Here is a 24,950-nt window from a genome sequence, read left to right as displayed (position 1 = left end):
GCCGAAGGATAGATAAAAAGGATAGATAAAGGGCGAGAAATGAGTCTACGAAAAAAACGTTCGAACTACCACGCAGTTTATCACAAAGACACTACGCAAAATCTTGAAGATACTTATAGCGACACAGGAGCATAAAAATTTCACATCTAGGAGAGACCCATATTATTGTGCCTTTGAATACTAACGATTGTTTTGGTTTTCAAGGTCCATAGGCAACTGGACTCTGAACGCATTGTTATTGTTGTCTTGCAATCTTCAGTCAGAGTTACATAGGAAGGTTAAGATTCTGTGTAACATCCATCGATATAAATATATGAATGTGCTCCCTAAGAGACAGTATTATTATCCTTTCTTTGATCGGTATAGTAGCATTGAACGAGCGACGATTACAACCGATATACACTAACTCTTATACTGATTTTAATACATAGGACTATTACGAATTCATCCACTCGTTTCTTTATCAAACAAACTTATACGTTTAATACTCTTCATACTTGACAAAGTCGCTCGCAATAGTTAATAATCGAGGAGTTGTACACGTATTTCTGAAAAGCCGGCATTTTTGTAGTTACCATGTATGAAATTGAAAAGGAAAATCCCAAGTAGCCCACAACAAATGACACCAATGCTACGTAATATCAATTTCAATGTGATAAATACCAGGAAAATAGAAACTCAAGGAATCTTCAACAAGCACGATCGATGTTCCCCCGGATTCGTTTCAACTTCAACTCCCAAACTACGCAGCCCCTGCTATCTTTCGCACCCCTCTACCACCTTTTACACATTCATCGGTTCCTACCCCTGGGAAGGGCGTCTAGTAGGCTCGCTACTAGCTAGAAATTTCCCGCGAGTATCTAAGAATAAGCTCCGCCTCTTGCTTCCAGGTGCATGGCATGACCCTGGGCGAAGGCAAAATAGGAGGGGGCTATGAAAGCGAGGGTGAAGAGAGCACTAGCAGCGGGGGTAGCTTGTCCGTGACCGGACACACCGAGTCTCCTCAGCCGCCTCCGGTCGTCCCGACAACGACCACGGCCAATCCTCCGTCGAGTCATCCTTCGACCAGAGGCCCAGAGCTGACGGAGTGGTACGTCTGTCAGCCACCAACTGTGGGTCCTCAGCACAGCCCGTTGCCGGGTCCACCGCCGCCCCATCACCTTGGTCCACACCACTTCAACCCGCTGATGCATCACCAAGCGACTGCCTATTAATTCCTGCCGGGAACGAACCAGATGACCAGTTGCTCGGGCGAGATCAACGCAACCTCGACGAGCATACACGTTAGTCGAACCGCGCAGAGCAATCAAAATCGAGTTAGATCACACGTTCGATGGAGAGAAAACGGAGTTTTTGAGAACTGTTATTCGAAGAAGAAATGGAGGACCACGAGGAAGTGCTAAATAAGTTACAATAGAACTTTATTCCTTTGAACTTGTTGCTAGATGTAAGTGGAGTTCGAATCAATAGGAGTTTGTCGATCCTTTTTCAGTACCTATGATTTTCTTCGTTTACATAAACGAATTCGATGGATGAGAGTTCAATTAATCGGATTCGAATTATTAATTGTAAATTCCTTTTTCTTCTTTTAATAAATGGGATTCTACTCTATGTATTCGCGGATGATCGTTTTTGGTAATAGTACGGCAAGGTTACTTGTTCCGCAGATTTGACAATGGGATTTTAAGATAGGTAATGCTACCTACACTCGTGACCAAAGTTAGGAAAACACACACTTTCGAGTGTTGTTAGTATTTATTTACCAATACGATTGTATCAACAAGAACATAAAGAAAGAGGAAGAGCGGAAGACGATCGTATTAACCGATGCTAAACGCGATTACAAACGTGAACGTAACTGTATATGTAATAATCGTCGAGAATTCGGGCTGCGATGTACCAAACAGAGAGTTACCTCTATCTAGATGGCGAGGTGCGATTGTAAATACGAATTAACCTTAAATCAAGTGCTATGGCCGTTGCAGTAAACGCGAGAAATAAACAGAAACATGAAAAACAGAAATTAAGAGAGAGAGAGAGAGAGAGAGAGAGAGGGCACACTGCCATGTGTTCTTAGCTACGAAAAATCGTGTCTTGGCAATCACGGCGTTACAAATTAGACGAAGCAATTTCCAACGGCGTCGCGTCTCGTAATTCCAGCCACGTTCGTGTTCCGATTTATCAATCGCGAAACGAAAGAACGACTCGCTGAGTTCCGGCTTAATTGTTCCTCGAGCACGACCGATCGTACGCGCTTCTCGCGGGCTTAAGTCTAATTAAAACGTTGATAGTGAAGCGAAACGGTGTTTTAAAACCGAGCGACGTCCTTTGTTTGCAAAACAGAAAATTGAAAAAAAAGAAGGAAAGAAGGGAAGTCACGTCCAAACAGACGTGCTATTGTTGTATATATTATTATCATTATTATTTAGTTTGCGTCGTCGAGCAGGAAATAAGGACGAAAACGCTGCGAGATTAATAGAAATTCGGGGGCTGATGGTTCCACTTGTAAAATATTGTACTACTATAATTTCTATGTGTGATATCCTGTAAATACAGATAGAGAAACGAGAGACCTACGGCGCGAACCAAGCGAGTTCAAATAATTATTGTAATAATTTTCTTTCTTTCCTTTTTCGTTACGTATATGCTTAGGTTGTTGGATGAGATGCATCTCTTGTTCATCCACCCATACCTTGCATCGTATTATAATATTTGTTTTGCAAAGATCTGAAATATATTGATGATGCGATATATTAGAATATTGTCTGGTTTATTCGCCGGTACTGAATCATCTACACCTGTTCTTTCAAAATTTACAAAACGATCGAAAATAACACGGAATACTTCGCTCTTTATCGAGACTTTAATATCAGAGTATCAGTTTTACTTTTTTTCTCTTTTGCTTTCGGTTTTTGTCATCGTTCCCGTAGAAAAAAGGAATTCATAAATATACTATTTTAACGTCGTATAATTGATTATTGAAAAGTTGCCCGAACGATGACAATGCTCCACGCGAAGATACCTCCCGGACCCCGAGGACGACCTTTTTCGTATCGCGGAGGCGGTGGATACTTTATACTTGTATTGTAACGAAATTTATGAACGATCGAGATAATAAAATGCGACGAGGAATCCGACTGGCGCGCAGTTTCGGGTGAATATCGGCCGACTAAGCATCTCCCTTGATCTCGGCCCTGAGATTACGTCGTATCAATAAATAATAACTTTAACGCGAGGAAATTAACGTTTCTTTTATTGCACGGTCTATACCTGCCTTTACGAGAGAATTTTACTGCTCCAACCATGAAACCGGAACATCGATTTCTTCTATATCGTGATACGACTAAGCATTTTCTCATTGAATCTAAAAATCTCTAACTTGTAAAATTCTAAATACCTTAAATACCAACCCATGCTTTCATCCTTAACATTAATATTCCTCTTTAATCTTCTGATCTTTAGCGTTCTGTTCCGTATTCTTTTAAATTTCCTGCACAGTATCTTCAACGCTCCGAAACTAACTTCGCGAAAGCTACCGCATTTCGTCGAAAATCTCGAAACGACAAAGAACACGCACACCTAAGCTCGCGAAGGCTCCGAGATTTCTATGTAAGATTATAAAAACAGTTTCCTCGCGGGATTATAAATATCACGGGGAAGAACGGAGCAGGGGGGGAAGTATAGGGACCTTATTAAACTGGCCCCCGATACTCGAACCCGTAAAGGCGCACGGCGTCTGTCCAAGCATTGAACGGGCAGTATAAAAAATCGAGCAAGGAGAGAACGACCAAAGGAGGATGTATATGCGTGTATAGCAAGCACATGTGTTCGTACCGAAAAGGTTCGGCTGGCATGGCGCCACGATGTGTCTAGGCACCTACGCGAGACGTGGAAGGGACCAGGAGGAAAGGTGGAGAGAAGAGATAGGATCGGTAGAGGTGGACGCGCGAGAGAGGCCATTTTATTGCTTGATAAGCAGATGAATTCGTCAGATAATTTCTGGCCCGGATGCAGATGATTTTATTAGCTGAAACGGCGCACCAACACGAAGGAATTCTTTCGGTCGGACGATTGAGATGACACACGGCCCCGGATGAGAGATCCTCACCAGATAGAGCCACGGGTACGTCTCTCCCCGAGTGTCTTTGCATCGCCTCCCGTGATCGATGGATTTTCCCTCGCTTTTTGTGAATGCTCCCCTTTCTACTTCGTCGTTTCTGTGTTCCTTGTTCTTCCTTTTTATTCCATCCATCGTCCGTATGCCTCGTATTTCGTTTCGAATTCGACCGGCTGTGGGTTTTTTCATCACGAAAAAGCCAGCAGAATGAAAAAAAAAGAAGAGAGAAAAGGAGAGAGAGAGAGAGAGAGAGAAGATAGAGAGGATCGTTACAACATCCAGGGCGAATCGAGCGGAGAAGAGCTAGATTCGCGAATATTTTTCGCAAGCGTGACTCGACGTCCGGGCTCGGGACCGTCCAATCAGTCAACCGGACCGCAATCAAACTCTCGTCGTTTCACAGAAATCATGGATGGACGAAAACAGCTGGACCCTCGTCAGAGAACACCGAATAAATATCGTTCCGACGAAATAGAAGACACGCAGAGAAATAGAGACGAGGAACGGGGCAACGAAGAGAGGGAAGGGGATTCCATGGTCCGGTGGCCAGACGCGAAAAAATAATTCCGTCGCCGGGAACGTCCTTTTGTCTTCGCCTCCGCTCTCGTTCCTTCTTTTTTTTTCCTCCTCTTGTTCCTCCGCGTCGCTCATAAAGCCGAGATTCGTATTAAAGGGCACGACACATAATTAATGCCGACCGGTCACGAAACATCGTATCGCAAGAGAGAGAGACGAATCAAGAAGGAAGATGATGCGCCACGGTTGTCCTGACTTTATAAAGAAACGTGTGTACGAAGGCGGTACATGCGTCCATACAGTGCGTTGCACGCTTGCACGTAGCTATGTCGCGTGCCGCGTAACCCCATCGCCATAATTGTACACGTGCGACATCCAACGCGCGAAACCGCCTCAATTAGGATAATTAGTTACGAGCTGTTGAGCCTCCAGTTTCCGCTACTATCTTACTAGTCTCCTCTTTTTTCTTCAAGTTTCCTGGTGGCCGACGCTAATTCTTTCTCGTAGCAAATAATTTACGATAATCAAGAGAAATTCGCAGGGAAATTCTCTAGAATAAATATGCATAGTGACACTATCGTCAAGGGCAATCGATGACGCTCAACCTCGGTAACTATGGATTAACCACGGATTTTCAAACAGAAATTTATGTAGCAAATGACAAGACAAGTCTGAAGAATTTAGCTACAATTCTCGACGATAAACCGAACAGATTTACATCGCCTGTAATTGACCAAAGAGAGAGGTGAAAATTACGAGAAAAAGAATCGCGATCGTTAGCACCGGGTGGACAAGATCGTCGTAGACACTTCCGCAGAGGCGACGTAAAACGATGTAAGAGGATTAAAAGGCTTGGTCGATTGCCTTCCATTACCGGTCCTGTCCCGCCTGTAAATCCTCCGCAAAGCTATTGATAAATCATTGCGTCGCGCGACTCGCCTTAACGATCGAACGAGTGGCTTGAGTTACGAAAACGCTAACAAAGCGCCAGGATTTTGCCTCGTTTTAATGAAAACCGGCTTGAAAAGCATAACAGGGATAGATATAGAGGGTCTTAACGGGAAATCAGGTTGCGCCTACTAGATACGAAATATAGTGATGAGGTTAAGAGGGATTAACAAATGCCACGAGCGTTGCCCGAGGGAACGATTTCAATCGATTAACGAGAACCTTTACGCTGGTACCGGTGGATCCATTAATTTAGCGGACACGCGGTGTTGTTCGTTGTCGTTTTTTAATATCGATCGATCGACTATTACCGGTTCCGCGGCGACTGTTAATCCTCCGCGAGCCGATTGATAAATCACAGGGAACATTGTAGGTTCGCGCGACTCGACCGCGCCGGACACCGAGCCCGGATTAAAAAGCGTTGCATTTTTCGCCCGGCCGGCGATAAATCCTGCTCCAGGGACCGCTGTTGAAGAATCGCGCGGCCGGCTCCCGCGAATAAATTACCCTATTGATAGTTTCATAAATAATACAATTGTGAAGATTCGAGCATCGTCGTGATTTATCGGTATTGAACCGAATGAAACGAATACTCGCGTGCCTCCGACGATACTGGCTAGTCTTTGAGATGGAAAGATGAGACGAAAGATTCTGAAGAAATTGCAAACATTTTGAAATTAAAGAAATTGCAAACACGCGAGAGATCGTTAATCCTTTTAGTCATTGGAAGTTTGAACGCGACGAGGAATCGAATCGTCAAGTTCTCGCACGGTTTACGCGTCAAAATTTCGGGGAAGTTGTAACAATATTAACCATGAAATGCTGTCCATGATGAAGTACCGAATTAAGTGCCTCAATACGATTCTTACGCGGTTTGGTATGCAGCAAGATTTCAAAGAAATTGCAACCATGTTGGTCATGAGAAGCTTGACCGTGATGGAGCATCGAATTCTCGAGACAGTTCTCACCGAGCGTCGTGTTCCAACGAACCCCGTATAAATCTGCCCGAAGCACGAGTTATACGGGTTGCAGTTGTCTCGAACGCACTTTTGCTGCTTCTTTCACGATGCTTCACTCGTTTCTTGCCACTCTCGAGTACACACTCGCTCCGTTATAGTCTTTCGTTGCTCGATTATATCCCAAAAGCCATCATAAAATAGTAATCCGCTTCTTCATCCTTCATTTTATCTAGGTATATCAATTTCGTCGGAAATTTTAATCGACACAGAAACTACTTAGAGTCAGTAGGTTGTTACTTTCTTACTTCCTGCTTCGAGACGTCAGCACCGCTTAACATCGCAAGAGGCCAAATAAATCAACGATCGCTCGCAGTTCTACTAATATCCGACTAATATTCCAGCATCGTGTACAACCCCCCCGGATCGCCGTGATTCGCACGATTATTCAAGCAATTCTCTACGTTAACGAGTGCAGAGCCACTGCTCTGCAACCCAGCAAATTCCTCGCGAGCCCATCGATCGGCCAGAGCATCGATTACTCGTCCCTCCTCGACTTAGATCGATAAAGCATCCCAAGACGATCGGAACGACCGGTGTTAAAGGGTTAAGGGCTGCTCCCGCCAAGTAAAACTGTGTCGTGTGTTTCGAAGCCGGATCGAGTCGCTCCTCCATTCAATGAATAATATGTGCTGGTGTTCGAGGCCGTGTGCTGCTCTCCGTTGCATCGAAGAAGACTGCGAGACGTTGGTGTGCGTGCGCCGGTATGATCTACGGGGGTTATTACAACGGCAGCAAGCCACGACGAGGCGAGTGCTTACCGAGAATAGCCGAGCCTCCACTACTCTTTGGCCCCTGCCACGATATAACATCTTCGCCCCACCGTTCTACCAGAAATCGTCCGAGTAAATACAAGTCGGTCGACCGGCGCGTTCGCGCTCGCCGCGTATTTCTTCGCGGATGCTCGAGTTCCGCTGGAAATTAGGCTAGCCTCGGAGGATCGACCGATCGCAATCGCCTTTGGGATGAAAGAAATTTACGACCTCGAGGATTTATGCCTCTAGAACTGCAACTCGCTATGATGGAATTGTGGAACGTCGAGTTAAAGAGATTTCAGGAATTAAAGTGATTTACGATTAAGTCAATTGTACCTAGATACGTGCAATTCGCAGTAGATGTGTATCGTTTAAAAGCGAAAGTGTTTAAGAAATTAGTCTGTCAAATGGCCAGTTTTAATTCCACTCGTCTATTTAAAATTGAAATCTTTTATCAACGTGATATCGTTTGCCTCGTATTCGAATTAGTCCGGCACAGAGTCAGGTTTAATTTCACACGGTCGGATAGAACACGATGGAAGAGTGCGTGCAAACGAGAGTATGAGGATGAGAATGAAAGTTCGGGGCCAGGGTAGCGGAATGACCTGGCAGTGGGCTGGAATATTGCGATGGTCCTTACCAATAACCGGAATTGCACCGACCCGCTGTGAGTAGTTTTCGTTATTCGAGCGTGAAGTATTATCACGAAGGAGGATAAATGGAGGTAGGCCGCGTGGAAGAGGAATAAAAGAGGAGGGCCAGACGAACATTTACCCGTCTGCTCCGATCCGGCGAATGGGAGGAACAGAGCCAGAGGGAGAGAGAAACGAGAGTCGAATGAGAATGAGAGCCGGAAAGTGCAATTTGTAGTCGCTCTCATTTGTCACTGTATCTCCCTCCGCCTCTTTCACCCTTGCTCCCCCACCACTTTTCATCGTTCCTCCTTCTGCCTCCTCTCTCTGTATATACTATTTTTTCCCCTCTCCCTGATTCCCCTGGCCCATGAGTCGCAAGAGTCCTCTTTCTACCTTCCACTTGTACGCATTCGCGTACACAGATACTCCCACTTTCTTTCTCCCCTTTTTTCTCTCTTTCTCTTCCTTTCACCCTGCCGGTTCGTGGTCGTTTTTGGCCGCTGCCACGTTTCTCGTATCGTTCCTCCTCGCCCTTACCCGCGCCACTACACACGGGAATCTTGCGAGATAATAAGCTGATAAGGGATTTATAAATCCACTCTATGCAAAATACACGCGCATCTGTCAGACCGGTGGAACGATCTCCGTGATTAGCTCGGCCGTGTACGCGTACCCGTACGTTGCGATCTTCTTTTCTCTTCTTCGTTTCTCAACGCAGACGCGTGTAATAAAGGGAAAGAGGCTTCTTCTTCTCGTTAGCATCCCTTAACATTCGCAGACCATCTTCCGTTCGAACGATTCAGGCAACATTGAAAAATGAAATTAACAATCGTAAAACCTCGTAGCATTTATTATAAGACAGGATAACGCTTTGAGACGGTTAATGTCGAACGTTTACACGTTCACGACAACCGTAATGGCTTCATAAAAAAATAAAAAAGAAAGCGACGACTTCTCGGAACGGGTTCACGGTTTTCGAGAGTTCCCATTAAGGGGTTAGGGACTAGGTGGAACAGTCGAAAGCTATATTTCGGTATATTAACACGTAACACATCAAAAACACGTCACACGGGTACACCTGCGACTACATTATCCGCTGGACGCACACGCTTATACTTTATTTATGTAAAGGCTGTGTTCTCGACTCACGAGGATCCGATGGAAACCGAAACGCGCGTCTCATTCACGTGGCCCGGTTATAAACGTCCGCGTAAATTCGAGGCTGGTTAGAGATCGTAAAGTAGCTGGATACGCTCGATATGGCCGCTGGCTTGCCACAGAAAATCATAAAGTCCGCTACACTCGTGCAGAAGGGAAACAAGGCAAAGACTTCGCAGCCCTATCACTTGAATTGTTGTGCGACTTTTCGTTTCATTCAGCTTTGTCTCGATAGTTTGGAAATGCTTTTTCATCCTAGTACCCTTTTTCTCACTGAAACTTTATTTTCTCTTCCTAAGAGCGGAAACATTATGGCTAAATGTAAAATCGCAACAATTGAGTCAGGAGCATGATTGAGACAATCGGAGGAGGACACAAGGTCAATACCAGTAAAACCATTAAGAGTGAATTTTCAAAGGAAGATTTCTTTTTTCAATTATAAAGTAAATTAATTCAAAGTTTCGAAGGGTATGATAATTGCAGCTAAGGTTTGACGAAGGTTTTTCATCATTCAGACTGTCAAGGTTGAAGAAATCGCAAACGTGGCGGGCAAGAATCCGTAGGACGAAGGACGAAACGGTAGCGAGGCAGAAAATAGGCCAATCCCCGAACACCAACGGTTTTTGTCGTGACAAGAAAAGGAGCAACGAACCAACAGATATCTCGATTAGATTTACCGACGCAACTACGGGCCGAAGGTGGTCTCCGGCTGACGTAGCAATGCGTAGCTGCCACAACAGGCCGTCTGCTCTTATTATTATAAATTATTTATTTGCATTTCCAAATGATCCTTGAAGAATCACGGTATTATGCTAATGCGGAGATTAACATATAGGGAGGCCCAGCGCGATATTTCAACTCGCCTCACCATTTAGGCTGTGGGAGTCTAGCCAACGGTGTTTGATCTCCACACGACTCGAAAGAAAGGCGCGGGCCGGAGATATTTTATCATTTCTCCTCCGCTACAAAAAGATTCGTACGGCTGGCTAGGGAATTCCTGTAGCTCCGACCAGCGAGAACAATGCTTTCCTCGCTGGGAATCCTTCGGCAGTCGATCGAACCGAGAGAAATATAGACACTTCGGCCTATCTCCTAATTAGAGTTGCATTTTCGTCGCAAAATTTCACTGACTATCTCCGAACGTCATATCGACAGTCGTTTTACGAATATTTGTAAAAGACAGATAAAAATATGACGTGACTATTATTACACTATTATAGATACTATTATTACAGATATCAAGTTTTATAATAAAAAAAAAAGTAATAAAGAAAATGTTATGGCGAACAGACATGTATCAAATAACTGTATGATCTATACATAAAAAGTATTAACAGTTGCTATATTAATTTGTATTATTTTATTATTATTATATTATATTTTAATTATTTTATTATTATATTATGTAAATATAAATATATCTACATCGGGTTTGAAGGAAAGCAACACTCGCAACTGTTTCATGGCAACACCAGAAGAAGGATCGTGAAAAATAGCAAGAAGAAAAATTCCATTCGACACCGTGAGCTAATAATAGCGGACGTGAACAAATTTGAAAGAGCAATCGAGTTTAGACACCGATTCGTTCGCGACCATACACGTCAAGGCGGCGAACATTGTAATCTTTGGCTAATATATTACGGCATGGCTGGCGGGCAGTAATTTTCGCGTAGCGGTCGCGTTCGGGGCCCCGCGTGCCGTGTCCCGAAAGAGAAAGGGAGCGAGAAAGCGTGGGAGAGGGAGAAAGAGTTCCTTAAACGACTTAACCAAACGTAATTAACGTTGGCCTATCATTATGTGGTAGCGAGACCACACCCTCGTCACATTATATGTTTATAAATCAGGCCGGAACTGCTTGTAAAAAACACGACGACGAAAATCGAACGAGTCCAGGGGCGCCTGGCCTCTCCAACCACCAGAGGAGAAGAACCTGAGGAACAGACCGCCATCCACAGAACCCGGTGTGTCCGTGGCGAGCAGGTAGAGGAATTCTTATGCTAATGATTTTATGATCGTGGAAATGAACGCTCGTCATATTTTTTTAATCGCCTGGGTTTCCACGTAGCCGCGAGTCACGCAGCCAGCCAGAAACAACCTATACCTCTGTCTTTTTCTCTTGTTCTCTCGAGTCAAAACCTCGTTCCCTGTCTCCCACTGTCTACTTTATGCCCAACCGATTTTTATCCCCGTTGTTACAGTCTTAACCGGGCTGGTGCGTGCCCGCGCGTCTTATACACGCTGTCATAATCGTAAAGTAACTCCGGCGAAAAGACGACTTTCAACGTTTTCGAAAAGCCTTTCGTGAAAACCGAGCGCCGCCATTAAACTTTGTAATTGAATATCGGCCGCGTTTCGACGACATTGGTAATTAATGTGGCTCCATAGAAGCCTATAAGTGCCGCGAGGTACCTTACTGTGGATGGTCCATGCGAGGCAACATCGCTTTGCTCGAGAAGAATTACTGCGCGTATCAATTACGCGAATTCAACGGGACGTGAAGTTTCGATCTTCATTAAATCGTAAGGGTGAAAGAATCAGCGTGAAGATGTCGAGATTCAAATGACTCGCAAGTATAGAAGAGTTCACGGGAAAACAGGCATGGGCGTCAAGTAGCGTGTAATTAATAGTAATCTAGATCGCGTATGTTGATCCCAGGCACGACGAACCAAGCCTGTGCAAGCATCATGATTCATTTTCATATCAATGCCATCTTGATTCTTTACCCACTGTTTTTACTCTTTGACGTTACCCTCGTACTCTTAATAAAATCTCTACTGCAGTAGAAATACGTTGTTGCCCTACATTTTCCTCTTTTTTATTTCATCGTTCGAGGGAAACTTGCAAAGAAACAGTCGAAGAAGCGGCTTCGAGTGAGACGTCAGGCGAAACACGATGCACCGAGACGCGCCATAGAACATGCATTATGAGGTAACAATTACATTGTGTTCGCGCGAACCGCGTATGTAAATGCACCGGGGCCGACGTGGACAGTGCATATAAAGGTGCTCGCGTAACCAGCGACTCTCACACTGGCTGCGTGCCGGGCAGGTGTACCAACAGCTGAGTCCAACCACCCACACACACAGCTAGACCAACTCCGACACCTTGATGAATACTACCATGTCCCTGTTTCGCGTTGCATTGCGCAAGGTGCACCGTCGCTGTTTTCCTTCGCTTAACGAGCACGGATAACGTAATCCTCTAAGGTCTATTGTGGCCTGGCCAAGGGAAAAGAGTTAGTCGAGATCGTTCGAATTGGTCGTTTACTAATTTTCGTTATCGATGGAATAAAATATTAATGGCAAAGAATACTTTTTCTTTTCTTTCCTGAAAAATTTACTTTCCTTAATTACGTCGCTCTTGAGTGGATATTAAGTCGAAATAGTCTATCCACGTTGCGTTCGTATTTGTTGCAAAGTTTTCATTCAAAAGTAGAGATAGTGATTCCGAAAATAGATAATGAAATTGCCGGGAAACGAGCGCTTCTGATAAGTACATCGGCCGTAAAGTGGCTGAAATACAACTTCCTCCCGGAAAGTAGCACTCCTTCAACGCTCATGGTCTTTTTTACGTATCACCGAGGCCTTGTATTACTCTTCCGGATTTCGTTCCTGCCGGATCGTTGCACTGACGTAACGGATATAGCCGCGATAAGAGCATGAAATCCTTGAGCAGGTGGCCGGGGTTCTCGACAGGTCAAGAACGTAAACGCCTTTAAGACGATTGTATTGCACATGCTCGCCCAACATTTTTACACTGTTATATAGGTCAAAATTAGCATCCCTCGCCGTTAATTGCGCCCGAAACACCCGCCTTTCCTCCTTCGCTGGGTTACGCTAACACGTGTACGGCGCACCTTGGTTTCACCGCAACGCCGAAAGGTGTTGGCGCAGGAAAATACGGGTCAAGGGTTCGAATCGTGTTCTTCAGGATTTCATTGACTTAACATATGTTGTACAGCGATCGAAGAATAATTACAACGATGGATATCGTAGTCTGATTAAGGAGTTAATCGAAAGGGTGACTTGGACGACTTAAATCTGCGAAGAACGAAATAATGGCGGGCCAAACAGAACCAAGGAGAATGCCCCATTGGGCGGAACGGCGAAGCAAGGTGTATTTCGTAGGAAAGAGGAAAAAACGAAGGAGACGAGGCTCATCCCCGGGATGAAACAACAATCTAATCGCGAACGCCATTTTGTTTCTGCCTACCGGAGCAGTAGTTGATATATGATCCCATTGGCTACCAAGCTGTTTGGTTCCCAGCTCTGTACTGGACAGCAGGCTCGACCTCAACCTTATGGTGGTTGCTATATAGCCATAAGCTGGACGCTCTTCGGTTGCCCTGGCAATTAAAATTCTTTTCTTCCCGCCATGGTTGCTCCTGCGTCTCCTTCTTCTTCTGCTTCTTCTCCTCCTTCTTCTTCTTCTCTTTGATTCTCTTTCTCGATACTCGGTCTACCTTCACCTTCTCTTCGTTTCATACATCGTCTTTCTCCTGTCTTCTGTACCCCATGTTCTTCCTTTCTCTCAACATCCTGCACTTCTTCTTCTTCTTCTTCTTTCTCATCATATCTCGGTACGCACGGAAGAAACGCGTAGCAATTAAAACTGCCCGCTCGGCCCGGACGTTTACACGATCCTTAACTGCTGGTAGCGCAAGGGTTAAGGGAACTGACGTGACCAGCTTAAGTAGCTGGTCAAGGGAAACGGGTAATTATACGAAATGTCGGTGTTTTCAAGCCGCGCCGGGCTTACTATCATCGAGCTGGAGGCGAAGCACCTCGACGATTGCGTGGCTTCGTTAACGATACGCGTCGCGATACCAAATGCCGGAAAAATATCAACGATAAATCGGATTAAGATAACGGCGTCATTACGTCGTATTAAAATCCCTTAATTTCCCGCGGCAGAAATTTAATCGTACTCTGCACAGTTCACTTTTCTTTGGCTCACCGCCGATTTCAAGTAAATAAACGAACAATCGCCGCTTATTATGATCTTATCCGTTGTTATAATATCATACGGTATTACAGTAATTTTATCTAAATCCAAGGCAAAAAAAATATAGAATCGCTTTTTCAATTGTTTCTGTACTGAATCATCTGCTAATTCGAAATTGCAAATATCATTGGTTCCTTTATGTCGATAAAAATTTTTGCCAGACAACTAAACTCGTTTCTTTTCAATTTTTCCAACGAAGAGCAATTGCTAACTATTGGACAGTAATATATTTATATAACAACGATAACTTTACTAAAGTATTAGATAATTACACTGCAGAATTCCATAAATCATAAAATAACCTAAAGCACGTCTAATTTAATAAAAATTAACTGCCTGACTGAGACAAAGAACGACCTTATGCTACTTATTTTCGAGCGGTCCTATCCTCTATATGAAATCTGATAACAATCAACGACCGTAATAATATAGTCGACACAATAATATAATATAGTCGGTAAATAAATAATAATAATATAGTCGATGAATAAAGCAAACCATGTACAAATCTAACGATGTACCAATTAAAAACAGACTCATAAGGTAAGAACAAACAAGATATTAATTCAGCTATGGAACACGAATTAATGAGGAACTGTATCGATGGTGGAGGATCGATAGCATCTCAAAATACATATTCCTCGTTAACGGTGGTTCACCATGGACATCCGGATAAGCCGGATTAACGGCGGGAACGATATTAAACGCGTTAGAATCCTTTCACTCTCGGCCAGTGCCGGCGGACGGTGAAAAATTATCGTCCGAGTCAAAAGTTACCGCGTGCATTACGGCTGCTCGTTACGCGCGCGTGAAATTGAGTAAGAAACGAATTTATGGAACGCAACGAATCGAAGACGTAGAAAGTTCCCCTCTTACAAGATGCGCGACTTCGCTTATGAGTTCGCTCGAAGCCGAGCACTGCTACGCCAACTGATGGAGAGGCAGCATTAAAACGTTGTACCTCGTACGGTTTACACCAATTACGGGCTATCGATGCGCCAACCGTTCACGTCACTAATTGATAATAAAAGAAACTCGTGCGTCCCTAATTGACGCGCTAATTTATAATTACTACGCACCGCCACGTATTCGGAGAAACTTGTCCGTGTAAACGCAACGAGCTTCCCTTCTTCGATTATAGTCGCCTATCTCACACACAGATCGCTCTTCACGTGTTTGATGCGGCCGAGATATGTACTCGGCATGACTGTCGTAAATTCGTAAAACGTTTCGACAAATCGGTGTTGTTAACCTATATCGAACGATCAAGTTTATCGACGATCGTTCAATCGTTACAAGGTAACAGTCGTTGGTAGAGACAGGTGAACTTGGACTATACATATAATTCTAGCGAAAGTATGCTTATTTCATTTCCATCTATTTTCTTCCCATCGATGATCGTATTTTACACAGTTTTATGACGTTGATCGACATCTCTCTGTTTGAAATTCACATTTCGATATGGTGAATTTAGTAGCGTGAATTTTTGAGGATTCATCGTTTTGAGAAGTGAACTGCTACGTGTACTTTTCTTTCTTGTTCAACCTTTTTCTGCAGTTATCGGCGATCGCCGGAATAGCATTCAAAAGCAGGTGGAAGTGTTCGGCGAGGCTTTAGCTTGGTGACTGCCAGCGACTAATTGCCGTACCCCTCCGCTTCCATGTGGAATCTGCATTCCCGAAATACCTGACCGCGCTGATACGCGACCGATTACGAACGAATAAAATATCCTGGCAATCGTTCTCGACATTCCCCGGTCATAGCGACAGACAGATGGCTCTTGACTTGTCTTGACAAATTGTTCCGTTCCCCTTTTCGTCTTATTTCTCTTTTTTCCCCACCCTTTCTCCGTACGATTCGTCTTTTACCTTATATGGATGATCGAAAGATCCGGGCAACATCAGGCAACAAAATACTCCGCTTTTTACACTCGTTACGATCGAAACGTCGTTCGAATGGATCTCAGCGTGAAACTTCCAAATTTCATGAACTACAAAGGGGTCGTTATCAGTGGATTAGCATAAGCCAGCTTTTGTAGAGCGAATCCAGTGTATTCGCTGGCTATTCGTACGACACGCGAGCAACAACCGGACAAAGAGAAGTTACTAATTTCGAGCGGAGTCTATATTTGGGCTCTCTCGCGTGTGCACTTCACCTCTGGCTCCGCTCCTTTTTACTCCTTCTTTTAATATCGTCGCCGGGGCCCCAGACTCCATAATATGCGAGGTCCGTATATGCGAGGCTGGGGGCCCTGGTGCTTGTCGGCCGGCCACAGGATATAGGTACCGGCCTTAACCGTCGCTACGGTCGCTAAAGCTAAGCGTGTATGCATGTTCGGTGCATAAATAAGGAGCACAGCTCGGGAGGCATTAAATCACGTGCGAGACTCACGTGTGTGTGCGTGAGGGGAACGGGCGCGCGAACGCGGAACGAGAGAAGAACAGAGAGAACGAAAGGAATGAGAATGGGAAAGAAAGCCGCAGATAGAACGGGGAAAGGTTGAACGAGGAGCGAAAAATCGAAACGAGGAAAGAGACAGGGTGGACGATGTGCAACAGAGAGAAATCGAAGAACAGAATAGGGGAGCGAATAAGGAGGGAGGGAGATGGAGGTTGAAACGGAGCATCCTCTCTCGGTTATACAGCGTTACGTTCGCGGTTGCGTTCGAGTTTGCATCGGCCGCGCACCCCCGTCGAGCCAATATGCCCCTCGCATCAACGGTTGCCCACCTTCTTGAGTAGTCCCGCGATTATGCTCCGTACACAGGTAAACACATAGCGGGGAACGAGCCGCTTCGTCGATCGGCAACCACCCATCTAATACGGGAACGGCAATTAAGTCGTTCGATCATAAAATGTCCCTATCACCTTATGGAACTCGGGGTATCTTTTACTCTCTGACAAAGATGAAGTTAATTATAAGATGGACGGATCGGTCGTTGGAAAGTTTAATATTGAAAGAAGAAAATGTAATTGCTGTGATAAAAAGGTATCTCGAGATAGACCTTTAGGTAATTAGGTAGGTGGCTAGAGGTAGGTAATGTCCGTAAGACATTAGCTCCGAGTGAGACGGCTGTCTCGTCTCCATCGACGAGAACAAAAGTCAGGAAGGGTGGAGAAGGGAAGAGAGGAAGTTTCGATTCGGTAACGAGGCAGCGAGAGCAAAATAGAAGAAAAAGGACGAGCCGGTAAGGCAGTACCTATCCAAAAACGCCTCGCACAATCTATCACGCGCAAAGAGCGCAGCAAGAAGTGAGGTTAGGAATGTTAATGTGGGCAGCAGGAGCAGGCAGCCAGTGCGCATGCGCCACCCCCCGCGGGGCCAATCACCGCCCGAGAAATGGTAGCTGCGCCCGGAGTCAGCTCGTCGGGCACCATAACCTCGAGAAGATGGAAGAAGAATCCTTAGGGTGAAACTCGACGTTCTTCCTTTTCCTTCTGTTCCTTCGTCCACCTCTTTGTTCAACCTCGCTTCTCTTTTTCTGTCCGTCCTCTACCCTCTGTCTTCGTGAACGAAGACGTCGTAGAACGCGACTGGGAGAAGTTCAAAGAGAAATATATTGGAAGTAGAAACACTTCGTTCTTCATTCGCTTTCTCTGTTCCTTTACGATCCTATTCTCTCGTTCCTTGTCCTTTGCTCGATCCATCGTACATAAAGGAAGATAAACAGTGATATAGAAAATATGAGAAAAATATCACAACGAGGATTCCTTCCTCCGTATAGTTTCTTCTACCCTTCCTTTTTCCTTGGCTTCGATTCTTTCACCCAACGCGTTACTCGTGTATTACTCTTCGTTTCCATGCAAGAAGACACAAAATCGAGGAAGAGAACGACGGAGAACGGAGACGAGGGAAAGCCGAGAAGGCTCCGATAAAGAATCGAGCACGCCAAGAAAGAGGTATAGGCTGATTGCGACCGAGCTGTGTAAATCTTGTTGATGGAAATTGTCCGCGGACCTTCAGTTTGTTCGGCGATTACATCCTGCGGAGAACGCGTTCGCCAGTAGCACGAGTCTTTCTTTCTTTCTTCCTCATCTTCGCTCCCTTTCCGTCTCTCCTTTTACACTACGCTATCTCCGTCCAGGAATCTTCTTTCTTCGCGGACGCCGAGATTAATGAGCGCACCGCTCGGTACTTTTAATTCCAAAGACCGAGTGCAAATAAGTACCGCCATCCGTCTTGCCCGCCAATTACCACTAAGCAGTTCTTTCTCCGTCCTCTGTATGCTATCCCTCTTTGTCTCTTCCTCGTCTTCTGCCTCGTTTTATGGACGGTTTCACATAGAGCTAGTTGTAGACGCTGTATTTAGTTGCGGATCGAAGTAACTGACCGTTGGATGCCTGAAGCTCGATTCAACATCGAGGATGTTGATGGATCCCTGGACGTTTGGCAAGCGGTAGCGCGTAATGAAGACGCCGTTCGATCGCGCTGCATCTTCGATATACCAACTCCTTATTCGTTCGATTTCTCCTGAACGTGGTAACGGTAAGTGGTTGTGACGCGACTGAAAAGTTGCCGTCGATGTGGATATTTCTTCAAGTTTATAACCCTCGAAAGAAGTTCAATCGTCTCGAAATTTATATTCTTTGGCTCTTAAATCCTCAATTATGAGAAGCAAGGATGTAGACTTTTGTCTCGGCGCTCTGTTCCAAGCAATATCGAAGAACCTTCGACGATAATGTTGGAATACCTACGACGTTAAGGTACCTTTCGACTGGTCGAAATGACCAAAGACGTTTAAGCATCTGATATATAGGAAGGTACCTGTACGCGGTCACAGTCAACGTAAAACGGTCAATGATGCACGCCAATCATCCTGGGACGAACGAATAACACGTTCCACCCACGTACGGGGCCTGAAACTGTCTAAAACTGAACGAGCGCGAGCTCACAGTCATTCGTACGACCGGAGATCCCAAATTAGAGGAATGTCTGATTTACATCTCGAGATATCTCGGATGAAGCTATAAATAATTTCGGTGGTGGAATGTTAATGTGGCCCTAGGCCTCGAACCAGCCGATGGTCCAACGGACCCCCCGCCAAACGCAGACGTTCAGTCGACCTTTAAAGAGATACTATGGCTGTTCGTCTCTCCGCGATGAGGATAAATGTTTAAACGAGCCTGCGTTTCCTGTACGGATTTACTCCGATATTATTGACGAGTTCTTGATTTATTGGCCGTTCGACTAGTCCGTGCCAATTAAAACGAAAATCAAATCTTCGAATCTTTAAAAACCTACCCTTAACGCGTTCCTTGCGAATCCGACTTTCGTTAATGCCGTGTAACAACAAATATTTTTTAAAACATAAAACTCTACTTATTTGCTTAATGCTCGGTTGGAATTATTACGAAAATTTGTCCACAATCTCGTGACTTTGCAAACTCGGTATCGTATACAAAACCTGAAAGTACGTGCCAACTCGAATCCATGTTGCACACAGTGAACGTGTCAACAAATCCGATTTTAAATACACCATCCATCATCGGAATTGTTAACTATTCTCACCGAAATGACCGCAAAGAATATTTCATAGCTACTACGTTCATCAAGCGCGATCAAAGAAAGCAAAACTGAATCGATCTATTCACGAGGAACGTGAACTGTCAAGAGCCCGTGAAGAGACCCGGTTTCCCATTGCTCAACGTAACGGATCGTGCTCCGTTGAAATAGGTAAAGACAGTGGAAGATGTATACCTATCGACTGAGACAGAGGCAGAGGAATCGAGAAGGGGGTGGTTGAAGGGGGCCAGAGGGAGGGTCGAGCTGTCAGAGGCAGAGACGTTCGGGGATGGCCCCCATCCTCGTCCTCATTCTCGTCGTCTGTAATCGCGGGGGCGGCAACGTAGTCCTGTCTCCGACAGGATCACATCGCCACCGAGAGCTGCTACTGTACCTACACGTACGTACAACAATGTACGTTTACTCAGACCCTGTCCTATCCTGCCTGCCAGCCAAGCAACGTGGACTGCCAATCTCGTTCGGCTAACGCAAAATCAAGTCAGAAATTGTCCCATTGTATAACGTATAACGTGTTCGTGCTCTTTGCTCTTGGGGGGAGATTCCAAGGCACGGCTGACGGAGATCGAGATCGGAGGTAGGTCGAGAAGCGAGATGTAGGTTGCTTCGAGAAAACAGGAAAAATTATCTATACTTGGTACACGCTAATATAAGATATACTTGGTAGGAGCGAGCAAAATCAGTCAATGATTAAAATTTATCGCTTGGGCTACCCACGATGAATAATTTGAGACGAATTAGGAATAACAAGAAGCTAGAGTCTCATTGGCAATCTCAATGGTAGAAATTGATTTTAAAAAACCGATACAGGTGTGTGTGTGCATACAGGATATGCAATCCTATTTGCGTATGTTTGAAAATAGGATTTCGTGGAGCCTGAAGACGAAACGAACGAGATCGAAGCGTTGGGTAGTCGCGGTTCCATTCGTTTCTGAGTCAGTGATATCTTGATTCATTGTTACTCCTGTTCTCAATGGTAATTAAAGCGTAGATAAGGTATTCAAATTCAAATCCGCTGGATCTCTCCGGCGGAACGTTTATACGACATAGACTTGAAATATATAGTACAGAGGATCGATTAGCTCGATGCTCGATTAATTGCGATCGTACGGTTAGTTTCTAGTAGCAGCTTTCTCTCCCTCGTACGAATGATACATATCTACGTTGTAATTACCGGTCGAAACAGAATACGAAGGCCTATCGATCCTGACGTTAGAAATATCGTCGAAAGTAACTCGATCCGGGATACGAGATAAATAATAAATCCGCCACGCGGTGGACAGTCAGAGAAATGGCCCGTGTCCTGCACGCCAGTAATAGCTCCAGTCGATTAACCTTGCCTTCTAATACACTGGTACTCCGGTTACGTTTCATCTATCAGGCTAGTTGAATTTAGTAGCTGGATACGCGGCCATAACTCATCGATACGCAAATGGAGCTACCGTACCATTAGCACCTTTCACTAATAAATTCAACAAAAACGAGCACCTCTCCGAACGAAGCACACCGATTATCTTCCTAGCATACTTTCCACTTCGAAATTCAACTTTGTGGCAGTGAACTAGTTTCGACATTATTTTATTGCGTATAATTTTGATGTAACGTTCTGATTGCAGATTGCAACAGGCGGTGGTTTTGCGATGGTTGTAAATTAGAGGTGTTAAACGTTCGAAGAAGATTAGAGAAGCGAGGATGGTAAAATCCAAGAGATTACGGAGAACGCGTACGTAAGTCGATTAACGATCGTAGAGCTGGAATAACCCTGGATCAACGGATGAGACGAAAATGGTATCTCGGTTTAGAAAATAGGAAACGTTCGAGGATGATGATCATCTAAGATTACAATCGCAAAGAAGAAATGCGTTACATCCTCGACTCGGAATCGTTTCATTAAAAACCCGGCTACTTCCTCGACTCCTAATTACTCGAGACCGATAATCCTCTAGGGTCTCCGCGAGACCGAAGAATCCCGGCAAAACGATCCACGCGGCAGAAGAAATCCGAAAAAAAGACGACAAGTGGACGGAAACACGTACAAATCGAAGTCGCCGAACCGTCTCGACGTAGGGTCTCCTAGCGTAATTTCGACATCGATCATTGGCGAAACGGCCAGTGCAAAATCGTCGGCGCTGTAAACGTCCACGCGCACCACGATAAAAACACCGGCGAGAGACAGCGGCACACCAAGAGCACGAAATACTTTATTCATTTGTGGGGATCCGCGGCGGGGCTCGGACGAGCAATGTTTTAGCGGTAGTGTATAGAGATGCCAATAAATATGTCGTCGCCGGCATGCAATATGTATGTCAGCGTCTGCCAATCCGCGGATAAGTCGTGAGGGTCCCAATTCTTCTCCGTGAGGAGCCCTTTGCGTGGTCCCCGTCTCTCTCTCTCCTTTACCCGACCTTCTTCCCTGTCTTCTTCCCAGTGTTCTTCCGTCTGGTCTCCGGACGACGCGACGGGACAAAAAAGATCCTGGAGTTGCGCGCGACCGGCCTCATGGACGTATTGAGACGAAATGCGCGCCGGCACGACGATGATCGATACCGAACTTCTCGGAGCGGATCCGGTGGTCGGACATCTAGCAAGGATGCCGGCGTTATCTCGCATCGGTTGACGTATGTCGATCGATTTCGCCGATGTCGGCCAGCGTTACACGCGTTACACGCGCGTCCCTGTCGCGGAATACTCGATCGAGCAAGGGAATTCGCAGTGGAGGATCGTATTTATACGTAGAATTTGTATCAGTGTTTCAAGAGAGACTTTATATACTATCGACTCTTTAGATATGGCTGTCGTTACCGTTTATTAAGATTTCAATCGATACGGGGGAATCTTTCACTGCGGACGCCAGTTTCTTGCGTTTAAAGGGAACGATTCATTAAAAAGGTACCCCTACTTAAATGGCTAATATATTTTCGTTAAAGTCGAAGTAGAAATCTTTTCATTCCTAGATTTTAGTTAGATTTATACACGATTCGTTAAATTTCTGAAGAACGAGTAATGTTAAGAAAGACGGTAGGACGGCGAGGTAACGAGGAAGTGCGCCAAACGAAAGATAGCCCTAGCCCGGAAAGGCAGCCAAGTAAGAAAGGAGAAAGTAACGTTTAAATAATTGAGGAGAGACAGTGATCGCTTAGCAACGGAGCTTAAGTCCTTTTTGCAGCGTGTTGAGGAGACGAGGCACATCGGGTGGTCGCCGATCGCGACGGATAGACGTCCGAACGGTCAGCAAAACATTCTTCGATCGAACGTATTAACGATCTCATCAATAAAGCTTTCCTCCGTGTCCCGGTGGAGCGGTAGAAAACCGGGAGGCCTTTGTGGGAGGGATGGGAGTGACGCGGAGCAAGAAAAATCGCCAATTTGTTGAATGCACCGGCCATAATTCTGCGAGAAAAACTTTTGCATCTGCATTTCGTTATGTGCTATCTCGAGGTTGGCGGAGGACAGCGAATGTACGTTCCGTGCAAATATCCGTTTACAAGCCGGACAAGTCCCCTTTTCGGCAAAGAACCGGCGTGTACGCATCGCGTGTGGTACACGTGAGGCCTCGGCACGAATCGTCTGCGTGGCCTCGCCATTTTCCAAGCTTGTCCCCGAACCGATACCTTGTACCGTGGATATTTATTGCCCAGCACGCTATTTACGACACCACTTTAACGCAAGACCTTTCGTAATCTCTCTCGATTGCGGTGGCGTGTAATTACGAAAATCGAATCTCCGAGACGAATAGAGTCGAAGCTAGATGGTTCGTTTCGTTGGCGAAGAACGCACGGACGAACCGTACGCGGCGACCAGTTACGAGCTATTACATCCGCGAGGGCTTGTAATTAATTTAGTTCGTACAGCGAGTAACATCGAACCGAACCGAGTCGATAAACGATGAACCGGGGGAAAAGGCAGACTAGAACTATTTAAGTCTCGAAGAACGAGCACGCAGAGAGCAGCTCCTCGAGCCGGTTGCTTAATTGACGCTAGGCAGATGCATACTTGCTTTTACCGTGTTTGTAACCATATCAATTCGACTCCGGCCAGTTACACAAACAAACCATACGTATTTCGGGATGTTGACTCAGCCCGAAAAAATACTCGCGAGCTGAAACACGCGCGGCACCGTGCAACACCTACGAATGATCCGTTTTAAGGATGAGCTGTCTGTTACTCCCTAACTCACCGACAATATCCCCTTTTTCCGTACTCTGTATAATATTGACTCGCTAGCCGGTGAATAATAAACTTCTCCGAATCTGTCTTTCAAATTTACGAGATCTTCGCAATTTCTGTTTCTTAATTCGCTCCTCGTTTTTACGCACTTGATCATATTACGATAATAACCGTTAATAATTCATCTTTAACTCGATCTTTGATCAATTCTTAAAAATGAAAATTAAAAACAGGTGCTTCGATCGAACGTCATCGAGGTGTATAAGAAATGACTCTTACATCGAATCGATAAAAAAACTGAGTAACAGTTTCGATAATTTTCGTGTATTCGCAATTTATTATTTAATAATCATACGACGCATCGTTTGATGATAATTTCTACAAGCGTGGTTGTATATTAATGGCAACGAGCGGGCGTTCTCGTTCCGATTCACGTCTCGCACGTGCGCGATTCGAGCCTCGATTTCCGGCAGATCGTGTGGCAGCAGCTATTATAGTAGCGCAATAAACAGAGGAAAAAAGAGCTGGCATAAAGAAGAAGTGGTTCAACGTGACAGTATATCACTCACGAGCTCGTAATAATATCTATTCGCTTCCGATTGTGCGTACATCGCGATCGTAAACGCTGCGGTATGCGAAAAACCCGGAGACTGTCGATACTCGCTCCTATATCTCTCTTTTATCCTCGTTTCCGGAATCTGAGACTGCGAGAAGGGTGTGAGAGCTACAATAGAGCTGGTTTTTCGTTCCATTGGAAATTAAGCGCTACAGCTAACACTGGACTAAAGAAATGAAATAAAATCAAGCTTTTATTCGCTGTTTTACAAAAATCATTCGAATCCTAGAAGACTCGTCATCGTAAATTCGTTAAACTTATATAAAAATCTATATATTCGACATTCTCATCGTTTTAATAGCTTCGCTATTGGTTCTGTAACTTTTCCAAGCGAAAGCTAAAGTTACCGGAAAAAATAACAGTTAAAAAGTGGAGGATGGAGAAGGATGTGTGAAGTATCTTCGACTATCGATTTACAAATTCTAACATAACTTCTACGTTCATTGGTATTGACACAAAGGATCCAAATCTTTTTGTACTTTAACAAACATATTGCAA

The 24,950-nt window shown here is 44.9% G+C and overlaps 1 protein-coding gene and 1 long non-coding RNA gene across 3 annotated transcripts in view; one reads left to right on the top strand and one right to left on the bottom strand.

The window, feature by feature from the left end:
- Nucleotides 1-3,119, top strand: part of LOC138179052 (zinc finger protein ZIC 4) — a 36,820-nt gene extending 33,701 nt beyond the window's left edge. Inside the window, exon 3 of the mRNA XM_069111492.1 lies at nt 891-3,119. Coding sequence (XP_068967593.1) covers nt 891-1,214 — 324 coding nt within the window. The 3' untranslated portion in view covers nt 1,215-3,119. The remainder of the gene's footprint in view (nt 1-890) is intronic.
- Nucleotides 1-24,950, bottom strand: part of LOC138179070 (uncharacterized) — a 174,511-nt gene that overhangs the window by 129,250 nt on the left and 20,311 nt on the right. The gene's annotated exons all lie outside the window — the stretch shown is intronic.

Source organism: Bombus flavifrons, chromosome 4 (genome assembly GCF_040668555.2).
Source record: "Bombus flavifrons isolate JBK064 chromosome 4, iyBomFlav1_principal, whole genome shotgun sequence".
In the NCBI taxonomy this organism is placed as follows: Eukaryota; Metazoa; Arthropoda; class Insecta; order Hymenoptera; family Apidae; genus Bombus; species Bombus flavifrons.
This window is presented reverse-complemented; position numbering and strand designations above follow the sequence as displayed.